This window comes from Lytechinus variegatus, chromosome 7 (genome assembly GCF_018143015.1).
Source record: "Lytechinus variegatus isolate NC3 chromosome 7, Lvar_3.0, whole genome shotgun sequence".
NCBI classification, from domain to species: Eukaryota; Metazoa; Echinodermata; class Echinoidea; order Temnopleuroida; family Toxopneustidae; genus Lytechinus; species Lytechinus variegatus.
Window position 1 is genome coordinate 11,541,360 of NC_054746.1, and position 12,441 is coordinate 11,553,800.

Below are 12,441 nucleotides of genomic sequence, written 5' to 3' on the forward strand. Positions count from 1 at the left end.
AGATGAGAATTTTTTCTAAGAGTTAAAAAAGAAGAAAGAAAGATGATTGCGGGGATATGATCGAACCCGGCCTCATTAACCTGCGCCCAAGGGCAGACGGGATGTCAAGTTCACTTTTCTTCCCCTCAGTTCCTAAGTATACCTCTCCGTCCTGTTTCCCTCTCTATTTCTTCTTTCATTCATTTCCTCTCTCCCTTTCAATTCTAGTTATGCTCCTCTTTCTCTAGATCTCTCATTTTTTTGTTTTTTTACTCCTTATATAGTCCTTCTTTTCTCTGCATGGCATGGCTCTCGAACCTTTTGCCTTCCTTTTTTATACTCTCCCTTTGCCTTTGCCTTTCCCCTCTCCCCCTTGGGTTTCAAAAGAGGGCGGGGGATGGAACAGGGGCCGGGTGCCCCCCCCCCCATCAGCCACTCCGGGCTTAGTGGAGGAGGAAGACCGGAGAACAAATCGCTCAGTCATTTTGTTCTTCCGGATCAATCTGTACTGTCCATCATCTTGATTTTAATCCATGACACCGGATCGCTGGCGCTAGTGGGAGTCCCATATACGTGTACCGTAGCGTATACGTACCAAAGGGATTGGACATGTTTGCTTGTTTTGGATTTTGTCAATTTTGTGATGAGGCGGAGTGCTGTAGTGTACCGTAGCTGAATATGTCGTGCGTTTTGACAAATGTTGGATGTTTCTATGATATTACTGCTGTTCAGAGATACTTGTTCCCAAATTGGAAGAAGGGTGAACAAGGAAATGAGACAGGAACCGGTAAGCCTAAGCAAATTCTATGATTTTTTGAATGTCTGTAAAAAAGAGCACAAACTGTCACACAGTGAGTGACTGTCTGTGTCAGTGTCATTGTCATGTCACTTTTTTTTTTGTCAGTCAGTCATTCATCATGGAATCATGCCTGGGCCGATTGCACTAAATGGTCTTTGCAAGAAACGTCTTTCATGTCGTATGATGCGTCATGCATTGCCATGTGAAACGCATTTTAGATAATTTACCTGTAAACATATCTTATTCATCCGTTTAATTAGGCCTAGTTAAGTAAACAAAATCGGCATTATCGTGGGTTATGTCACCAGTCCATCCACTGCCGTTTATTTCGTCAACGGCAGTGATTTCTTTCCACTCCCATTGGCATTGACTTTGTACACAACGAGCGCACACATACACACAAGAAAGAAGAGAGGTGACAAATGTCTAAGCACGGTACGTTCCCCCAAGCTTAAGTCTGCGCTGTCCCCCTTGACCTTGTCTGCGCACACGCGTATCTCCATGTGCACGATTCTAGTAAAAGAAGATACCCAGCAAACACAAACTTTTAATACACATGCAACACATAGACAGATATTCATTAAAAAATTTGACTCAAAATGGTGCCTTTCTCATCAAAATACCTGAATCGTGTGCAAAGTGAATAGGTGTGCATAGCCAGGCGGCTTCTAACGGTAGAGAGTAACAATCATTTACTAACGTAAGGTTACTCATGATGCCAGGTCTTCCTTCTCGTTCACCTACACGAAGGACGCCAAAACCTGAAACTTTCACCCCCGAGATTTTCTTTCCTTCTAAAAGATCTAGCCCTAAATCATGTACATGGGATAAAACTTAATTTCCAACATTTCTACGCTCTCATTGTTATTTTTGAACAAGAATTCATCAAAAAAATGAGAAAAATATTGTGGAAAGACAGAAGAGACTTGCCCGATGTTTACGCCGCCATCTTGTTTCCTATTGTTCTTCACCAACCTTACCCAATGCACGCGTCTGTAAAAGAGGAATTTGAAAAAATTATGTCTTGAGTTTGAACTAGTTTTAGATTATTACCACAACTGGCATTTATGCATAATATTTTATGGTTAATGATTCCTCTATTAAAATGTCTTGAAATGTTTTTTCCTCACCTCAGATGGATGGGAGGATGCAGATTGGTCGTGGTCAGGAGAAGAAAGTAACAGTGTGAGTCTAAATGTCAAAACTACAGTAAATGCTGTTGCTTTTCAGAAAGTGAGTGTCATTTTAGTTTCACCCTCTTTTAGTTTAGTGGCTTTATGCACATGTAGTCCCAGTATGTGTATTTTTTTTCTTCTCAAAATTGCTATAAAGTGCTATATTTCTATTTTTTCTATAATTTAGTTAAAACTTTATGACTATAATGCAGTAGCAGTATGTGCATTTTTGGGGTAAAATTCCATGTTTATTTCATGTTTCTTTGCCCTTTTTTGTTCAAGTCAAATTTGTGATAATGTTGTCCTGTTTGTGAAAACTGTGAGTGCAGAGAAGTTTTATTGAGTCACAAATTGAGTAGACCATTTATTATGTGTGATATTTTTTTCACCCTAAATTTTCAATCTTATAATAAGATATATATTCCTCACACAAATTGATTTATAAAAAATACACGACCTGTTTTGAACGCTTGCTTCTGGTATGATTTTTTTGGGTCAAAGTCAAATTTGTGATGATGTCCTGTAGTGAAAAATGTATTTGGGTGCAGAAACTTTATTGAGTCATATTAAAAGAATTAATCATTTATTAATTTGTTCTAATCTTATATTAACCCAAATCTTCAATAGACATATTCCTTTCACAAAATGATTTGTTAGAAATAAAACATGACATGTTTTGCACTTATTCTGCTTCTGGTATATTTTTTAAATGTGAATTTTTAATGTTATTTCATTGTTTTTAATATTTAATATGAAATTTTATAGATAGCACTGCAATTAACATGCTGGGTCCACACAATACAAGCACTGCTTTTTAGTGGATCCCTCCATTTTCTCAGAATTTTATTTTATAATATTTATGATATTTTGCTATGTAATACTATTTTTTTGTTTTGCTTTTATTTATAGATAAATATCATACATGCCTCAATTTATTTTGTCGGTATAGTTCATTGTAACTATTTTGACCACATTACTTTGTTCTGTTGAAAATAAAATAAATTGAATTGAATTGAACATTGAAAACCAATATGTGGTTTTACTATCTTGTCTTCTATCCCAATCAAGGAGGGATATTACATTTTTTTGTTTGTTGTGCATATCTCTGCTTCTGGATATCCAACCCTTCATGATCCGTGCAGAGGGATCTCCCACTTATCATCTCGATTGATATTTTCAGTATTTGTCTACGATAATATATCTTCAAACATGTTTAAAGTTGAAATGGTTAAAAGGAATTCTGAGGACAACCTCAATCAAATTTACTCCTTTTGGTCTTCAACTTAGTGAAGCTCTGATGACAGATACAAATAAGAAAAACGCAGTAATAAAAATAATAATGGTGTATGTACTCCATGTACAATGTAGCCACGTAAGTTCCGAAAACTGTTTTTTCATTTGGGCCCTGCTATTATTATTACCTGGGCTTTAGCCTGGCTACCTAGTACCTATATGTGGGGAGGAATTTTGTCCTACCAGATACCCATTTGCCTCGCCTGGGTTGAGTGCAGCACAATATGGGTAAAGTTTTGCTGAAGGAAAAATGCCATGAAGAGGAATCAACCCACGTCCCTCAGATTGAAAGACAAAGAGTCATGACCACTAGACGACGCCTCTACAATAAATCCTTTGTTTTGCATTTCTACTAGCAGCCTTGGTTATTGAGTAGGCCTTTAGGTCTTAATCAGAATGTATGTGGTTGCTCCAGCTGGCTTCAAGGTGGATCAGCCGAAGCGAGCTTCAGTTTAATTACAACGCATCTTTATGAGAACAAAGTCAGATTCGAAGTTTGAATTGTGAGCCCAAAATTGATTGAAATACAGGTGAGACTGCCAGAGGCATTCCACTTGTTAAGCATGATGGAAGGGTCGTGGTGTAGTGGTTCAAACTCCCACCTTGTAAACAGTGGGTTGTGTGTTCAAATCCCACCGTGGCCTAGCCACCTTTGGCAAGGCATCAATCCACACCTTGTAATACAGATGAGACTGCCAGAGGCATTCCACTTGTTAAGCATTATGGAAGGGTCATGGTGTAGTGGTTCAAACTCTCACCTTGTAAACAGTGGGTTATGTGTTCAAATCCCACTGCGGCCTAGCCACCTTTCGCAAGGTGGCAATCCACACCTTGTAATACAGATGAGACTGCCAGAGGCATTCCACTTGTTAAGCATTATGGAAGGGTCATGGTGTAGTGGTTCTGTCTCTCACCTTGTAAACAGTGGATTGTGTGTAAAGTTGTGTGTTCAAATCCCACCGTGGCCTAGCCACCTTTGGCAAGGCATCAATCCACAACTTGTAATACAGATGAGACTGCCAGAGGCATTCCACTTGTTAAGCATTATGGAAGGGTCATGGTGTAGTGGTTCAAACTCTCACCTTGTAAACAGTGGGTTGTGTGTTCAAATCCCACCGCGGCCTAGCCTCCTTTCGCAAGGTGGCAATCCACACCTTGTAATACAGATGAGACTGCCAGAGGCATTCCACCTGTTAAGCATGATGGAAGGGTCGTGGTGTAGTGGTTCTGTCTCTCACCTTGTAAACAGTGGGTTGTGTGTAAAGTTGTGTGTTCAAATCCCACCATGGCCTAGCCACCTTTGGCAAGGCATCAATCCACACCTTGTAATACAGATGAGACTGCCAGAGGCATTCCACTTGTTAAGCATTATGGAAGGGTCATGGTGTAGTGGTTCTGTCTCTCACCTTGTAAACAGTGGGTTGTGTGTTCAAATCTTACCGCGGCCTAGCCACCTTTCGCAAGGTGGCAATCCACAGTTCTACACCTTGTAATACAGATGAGACTGCCAGAGGCATTCCACTTGTTAAGCATTATGGAAGGGTCATGGTGTAGTGGTTCTGTCTCTCACCTTGTAAACAGTGGGTTGTGTGTAAAGTTGTGTGTTCAAATCCCACCGTGGCCTAGCCACCTTTGGCAAGGCATCAATCCACACCTTGTAATACAGATGAGACTGCCAGAGGCATTCCACTTGTTAAGCATTATGGATGGGTCATGGTGTAGTGGTTCGGTCTCTCACCTTGTAAACAGTGGGTTGTGTGTAAAGTTGTGTGTTCAAATCCCACCGTGGCCTAGCCACCTTTGGCAAGGCATCAATCCACAACTTGTAATACAGGTGAGACTGCCAGAGGCATTCCACTTGTTAAGCATTATGGAAGGGTCATGGTGTAGTGGTTCAAACTCTCACCTTGTAAACAGTGGGTTGTGTGTTCAAATCCCACCGCGGCCTAGCCTCCTTTCGCAAGGTGGCAATCCACACCTTGTAATACAGATGAGACTGCCAGAGGCATTCCACCTATTAAGCATGATGGAAGGGTCGTGGTGTAGTGGTTCTGTCTCTCACCTTGTAAACAGTGGGTTGTGTGTAAAGTTGTGTGTTCAAATCCCACCATGGCCTAGCCACCTTTGGCAAGGCATCAATCCACACCTTGTAAAACAGATGAGACTGCCAGAGGCATTCCACTTGTTAAGCATTATGGAAGGGTCATGGTGTAGTGGTTCTGTCTCTCACCTTGTAAACAGTGGGTTGTGTGTAAAGTTGTGTGTTCAAATCCCACCGTGGCCTAGCCACCTTTGGCAAGGCATCAATCCACAACTTGTAATACAGGTGAGACTGCCAGAGGCATTCCACTTGTTAAGCATTATGGAAGGGTCATGTTGCAGTGGTTCTGACTCTCACCTTGTAAACAGTGGGTTGTGTGTTTGAATCCAAACGTGGCCTAACCTCCTTTGGCAAGGCGTCAATCCACATTTTTGCCACTCTCCACCCAGGTATTAAATGGGTAACCAGTAGAATGCGAAACCTTTGAAATGTCCCAAGCAATGCTTGTTGGAATGCTCCCCAGGGAGTGGAGAAAGTGTATAAGCTTTTAGTTTACCACAAGGTTTTTGTTGAAAATCAAAATTTGTTGGTAAGCATATAAGGTTCTTAAAAAATGGTTTTACCACCCCAGAAAAATGTTGATTTAAATAAATGTGGAAAAATCAAACTAGCATAACGCTGAAAATTTCATCAAAATTGGATGTAAAATATGAAAGTTTTGATATTTTAAAGTTTTGCTTATTTTTCACAAAACAGTGATGCACAACTCAGTGACATGCAAATGAGACAGTCAATGATGTCCGTCAATTCACATTTTCTATTGTTTGAATTGTTTGTTGTTTGTGTTGTTGTGTTTAGGAAGGAAGTGAGGTGGAAGCAGGTCCTCCAGATCAAGATGCTTGGATGCAGGAATGCTCTATAGCTCTATCACCTACCAGCGAGCTCATGGTCATTGCCTTTGAACAGAAAGCTGTCTTCTTGCAACGTGAGTATCAGATGAAAAAAAATGACAATGGGCCTTGGGGCAACTTTGCTCCCCACAATGGTCAAAAGAGCATCGGAAAATTGCCATTCACTGCAATGTTAAAGCTTCTCCAATGGTGCAGATTCAGCCAGAAGGGTAAGATGAAAACATGTCAGTGTGACCTTGACCTTTGACCTTTTGACCTCAAAATCAATAGGCTTCCATGCTAGTATCATACACAAATATGAGCCCAGGTTAAGTTAAACTGAAGTTTTGGCATTTACAAGGAAAAGTTAACGGACGGACGGACACTGAGCGTGATATCATAATACGTCCCGACCCATTTGCCGGACGAACGTATGAAAATGAAAATGAACCAGGGAATTCGGTAAATAAAGCCAAGAAGCCTTGTACAAGCGCAGTTCCCACAATATTGATTTTGAAAATTACATTGCAAAGAAAGGATAAGATAAAATATAAAACAAGCCATATCAACAGAAACAAAAGAATTAAAATATTATGATTTTACCAGAAAGTATTGGCTATGCATATTTGAGATAAAGAAACTGCTTTAATCTCTTTTTGGCTGTCGGTTACACCTTTGGGGTGGAATTCCAAAGTATAGGGAAATTGTGTCATACAGATTCCATTGAATCGTTAGCTTTATAGGCCTTAAATGAAACAGATCTTGAATATAGGTATTGTGATTAATCTCTTTGTTTCATGGATATCAACAGGTAGTTGATTCTGAAAAACCAAGCAGTGCTGTAGAGAAATCATACAAATGAAATATATTTAGAGACTCCATTTCTTTGACAAAGTTTGTGTCTATTTTTCAAAACCAGAAAAGTGGGATCCGGAGGAGAAGGATGGCGTTGAGAGTAAATATCACATTGTTTACAAAGGAATGTTGAATCAGGAAGAAGGGTGAGTAGATTGCATAAAGATTAAAGGGGAAGTTCACCCTAACAAAAATTTTATTGTAAATATAGCAGAAAAAATAATTAAAAATATTGCCGAAGGTTTGAGAAAAATCCATGAAATAATTAAAAAATTATTAGTATTTTAATCATGTGATTTGTGATGTCATATGCGAGCAGCATTCCTACATAGCGACTGGTAAAAAATCAATGAAATGTAATTTTCTCAGAAAGTTGAAAATGGTATCCAATGTACCTTCAGTATATATAAACAATAGACAAATCATTTCACACCCGATCATGAAGTGAAAACAAAAATAAGTCATCAGGATCCATTGAAAAAATGAAATTCATGCATTTTATATTACATTACATATGGGGCAGCTGCTCACTTATGACGTCATAAAAGCCAATTGTAATAGCTTTTTAAATCTTTCCTGAAGTTTCCTCAGACCTTCATCGATATTTTGAAACTTTTTTCTGCCATTTTTACAACAAACTTTTCATCAGGGTGAACTTCCCCTTTAATTATGAGAATTGTTGATAGTTCTATAGCACCTTTTCAATAAGAGACCAAGCATTTAGAGATGCATCCCTGTGGCCTGTTTCATAATACTTGTTGTAATAACAAATTTGTAATAACAGATTCTATGTAATGAAATCCTTCAACCTGATTGACTGACAGTAAATTTGTTATAGAAATTTATGCCACAATTATTGGAGAGTGCTTATAGATTTCTGATAAAGGAAGCAATTATAAAAACAATTATTATTAAGATATCATTCTCCTCATCATCATTGTTATTTCTTTCCTCATCTTTTAATGGTTGACATCTTTTATTCTCTTGTTTCAGGGAGTGCATCACATGTGCAGTATGTGTCCCTCTTGCCTCACAGAAGAGATCGTCCCACGGTGCTCCGGACTGGACCTGTGTAGTTCTAGGCTTCACCTCTGGCTATGTTAGAATGTACACAGAGGTGAGCGCTCATAATTTAATGCCATTAAAGGAGAATGAAACTTTTTGAATAAGATAGCTTGTGCAAAAACAGAAAAATTAAAGAAACAGATAAACAAAAGTTTGAGAAAAACAGGACAAATAATGAGAAGATTATGAGCATTTGAATATTGCGCTCACTAATGCTATGGAGATCCTCACATTGGCAAAGATGTGTGATGTCACTTGTGAACAACTCTCCCCATTACTTTAGTATATATCTCACTTAAATTGCCTCTTTTATCACATTTATCAGTAGATCATGTGTTCTTTCTATAGGAGGGTATATAATAGAGATTTTTTAAGAATACATCATGGATCAAAAGTTTATATCAGCATAAGGAAAAATAAATAGAGACATTTTGGGGGTATTCCATAGTCCATCAAAGGGAAAGTTGTTCACATGTGACATCACACATCCTTGTTGCATTGCCAATGGGAGAATCTCCATAGCATTAGTGATTGCAATATTCAAATGCTCATAACTTTCTCATTGTTCGTCCGATTTTTCAACAATTGTTGATCTGTTTTTTTGATTTTTCAACTTTTGTTGATCTGTTTCTTTGATTTTTCTGTATCGACACAAGCCTACTTATGCCAATGGTTTCATTCCCCTTTAATGTCATTCTACTATATTATTTCAATTTCATATTTTACAAAGTTACATTGAGGTGTGTTTTGTTCTTTCATATTTGCAATGGATTCCTTCAATTACCATTTGGGGAGTATTTCATCAAACAAATTATCACTGATTTTTACTCACTACTTTGCTCTGTGCCAATCAGATGCAATGATGTTAGGAGCTTTTGTGAACAATACTCTCCAGTTCATTTCATTTAGTCTGGAGATTTGTTCAGAAGGAAATATGTCATTAAAACATTGAGTTATGTGTCATTTGCATTTTATACTTTGACATATTGGGTATATATATGTTATAATTTTTTTTTTTTACTGTTCGACCTTTTCCCTGTCACAGTTATTTTTTTATGTTCTAAACCAGTTCAAAATATTTTAAGAGTGTATTTCACTGTTTATTTGTAATATATGCAACTATGAACCATAATGAAAATTTGCTTATGAGCAGATAAAAGTCCTTGACTGTAGGCGGTTATAGTGCTTTTCGAATTACTAAGATGAGCATGATTATTGATATTTTATTTCAAAATAGGCTTGATATCCCATTTAAAGAATGATTATAGAGTGTTGAGTCATGTCTGGTATTTGGCAATGGGTCAGTTGATAATCGATTAGTGGACAATGTTAGTGAATCTTGTATGTAAACAGAACCTTCAGGTTGTGTCACCTGGCCTATGCAGTGGTTTCATGATTAAAATTAAATGTGGCAGATAGGTATTAACCAGTCAAGCTTCTTGTGAAAATGCAACAGTTATTAAAACTTAGTACCTATTGAATTGGAAAAAAGGAAAGGGTCATTTGTGAAAAGCTGCTCTAGACATAGTGGAACCAATTACATAATGCAGGCATTCTAATTTTTTTTTCATGATTTTTTTTGTTCATTTTTGTAGGTTAATTTTATTTTTTTTAATTTATTTTTTACGTGAAATCCTTTGCCTGAAAACATTCTCATGCTGTGTTTACTGCTTTTAAAGTCAAATGATGATACTATCATGCAGACCTTAAAAAATCACTTTCAATTTCTTTGCTATGCAAGAGCTTGTAATCCCGAACAGGGCACCTTGGAATTTGGCGGTGACTTAGCGACCCTTGGCTATTTTTCAGATTTTTTTCCAGAGGGGAATATCGTATCTGTAATTGCTTATTTATCCATTTTAGACTGGTTCCCTGCTCCTCGCTCAACTCCTCCATGAAGACCCTGTCCTGAAGCTGAAAGGAAGAACGTATGAGATGCCACGCCATGCTGGAGTCGCTGAGCAGCAAGAAGAGCTCACAATTCTCTATCCTACAGCACTGGTGACAGTGGATGGCTTTAGTCTGTTCCAGTCTCTTAGAGCATGTCGGAATCAGCTGGCTAAAGGTAAACAAAGGGACATTTTCATAACACGTTCATGGCTTGTATTAACGTAAGGCGATGAAGGCAGATTGCTTTGGGTACACACCTAAGCTGCCTTGGTGCCCTTGGTAAATATGAAATATTTCTTGGCCACGTCTTGCAATGAGTTGAAATTGATCCGATGGACCTCAACTATGTAGAAATCCATCAATGACATAATTTTTTACAGGAAATTTGCACAAACGTCCTTTGAAACAAGGAGAAACGCACCGAGTTTTCAAGAAAACTACGGATTTATGAATATACATCATTTCTAGAAAACATTTTAAACAAACATGCATTTTAGATGTGGAGATTGCTGGCTTTGCATATTTGTGGCTGATTGGATCAATCTAACTCTTTGTAAGACGGGGCCATGGTAGTTTGTTTTGAGCATTGGGTTGAAAGTTGTCTGCTGAACCAAGCAGACGGAGAAGATCTATTTGTAATTTCCCCATTCATTCACACTAACTTCTACTGATTGAGAAAATTGTGCATTCAAGTTAGATACCGGTGTTGGTGATCTGAAGCTCACAAATAGGCAGCAAACAAGAGGAAACTCCCCAGTAAAATTAACTTTTACAGATTAAAATCATTAGAGCTTAATTGAACAATGTTATCTATTTTTTGAGATTCTTGCTGTGATTTTAGCCTCTGCACTCTGTACTGTGAGATTTTGCTGCAATTTCTCCCCCATTTCACTTTCATCATTGTGACTTCTCCCGTAAAGTTATGATGATCGCCAGCACAACACAGAGGCGTTAGGTCATGAGCTCTCGATAACATGATTGGTATCTTATTTCTAAACCCCCAATAGTGTTGGAGCTCGGTTCAGCAGCCTTTTCATGCTCTCATTGGGTGATTTCAAGTACGGTGTTGAAATCTGGTGTTGGTGTTGAGAGCGTAAAAAATCCGCTGAACCGAGCTCCAACACCGAGCTGAGTTCAGAGGAACGATACCGGTTGCGTTTATCGATAGCACATGACGTCACGCCTCTGCGCTGCGCTGCTAAATCATCTCAACTTCACGCGAGAAGTCTCGACGACGAAAATGAAATCGGAGAGAAATGCATTAAATTCTCATCGTACAGAATACAAATGCTTTAATTAATTCAAGAATTCGAAAGAGTGAACATTATTCTTCATCAAAATATATAAAGCTCAAATAATTTGAACTCATCTTAACTGTAAAAGCAAATTTTACGGGGATGTTTCATCGTGTTCGCTGCCTGTTCACGAGCTTGAGATTGCCAACACCAACACCGAACTTGAAATCATGATTTTCCCAATCCCTGGGGGTTGGTGTTGGTGAATGGGGAAATTGCACGTAGATCGTCAACACCAGCCGCAGTGCTGGGTTTAGCAGACGATATTCAACACCATTCTTCAACACGAACTGCCGGAAATACGTCATATTTTTCGAGGTCAATCCCAACACCAGCCTGATTTCAAGTACGGTGTTGTGGCTGGTGTTGGTGTTACACCAACACCAGATTTCAACACCGTACTTGAAATCACCCATTCTCTCAACACCAAAACTGAATACCATACTTGAAATCACCCAATGAATGAATAAATGAATGCATCAGCAATAAATTCATTAAGAAATGAATGAATATTAATAAGTGTCATTCTTGTTGATTTCATTGCAGCTGCTGCCAGTGGAAGTGACAACATACAACCACCACCACTTGTCTACAAGAAATGGGGTTTACAGCAACAAGATGCCATAGTAGACCACATTAGCACAGGTATGCCTTAAATATTGTCGTGGAAGAGCGAGCTATATTATATGGTACCAACTGATTTTCAATGAGGGATTCTAATAAGGTAGAATTAAAATGAATTGTGAATAAATTAATGGATATTAGTGAAGAAGACACTTTATGGACATTACCTTAAAGAGAAATTCCAGTAGTTGCAGTAAACGCTGATTTCATGAAAAAGCCTGTAAAACGAGGCTTAATTGTCAGTATATCTTTGAGGATCTAGATCTGGTACAGTTACATTAACTAAACTTTGTGAAATCTTAAAATCTATGTTGAAAAATGTTCACACCGAAAATCCCCAACACAGATAAGCACACGTGGGACAATGTATAATTATTGCTTAGGGCGTCGGGCACGACGCTCTACCCGAATCCTGTGCTTATTTGCTGATTTCTCAGCAATTACACAATTTCTTCCAGAATCCTTTGGCACATGCTTTTTATTTATACAAACAGACACTTTGGTGGTCATTTCATTGGATTCTGTACGAACTCAT

The 12,441-nt window shown here is 38.4% G+C and overlaps 1 protein-coding gene across 2 annotated transcripts in view; it reads left to right on the forward strand.

The window, feature by feature from the left end:
* The first annotated feature begins 587 nt into the window (after positions 1-587).
* Positions 588-12,441, forward strand: part of LOC121418446 (rab3 GTPase-activating protein non-catalytic subunit-like) — a 31,477-nt gene continuing 19,623 nt past the window's right edge. The window contains exons 1-7 of one of the 2 annotated variants that reach the window (XM_041612331.1): positions 588-766; positions 1,914-1,963; positions 6,146-6,272; positions 7,097-7,178; positions 8,026-8,149; positions 9,961-10,162; positions 11,829-11,927. In XM_041612331.1, coding sequence (XP_041468265.1) covers positions 658-766; positions 1,914-1,963; positions 6,146-6,272; positions 7,097-7,178; positions 8,026-8,149; positions 9,961-10,162; positions 11,829-11,927 — 793 coding nt within the window. In that variant the 5' untranslated portion in view covers positions 588-657. Of the gene's footprint in view, positions 767-1,913; positions 2,012-6,145; positions 6,273-7,096; positions 7,179-8,025; positions 8,150-9,960; positions 10,163-11,828; positions 11,928-12,441 lie in introns of both variants that reach the window. The other variant, XM_041612330.1, reaches the window with a different exon arrangement.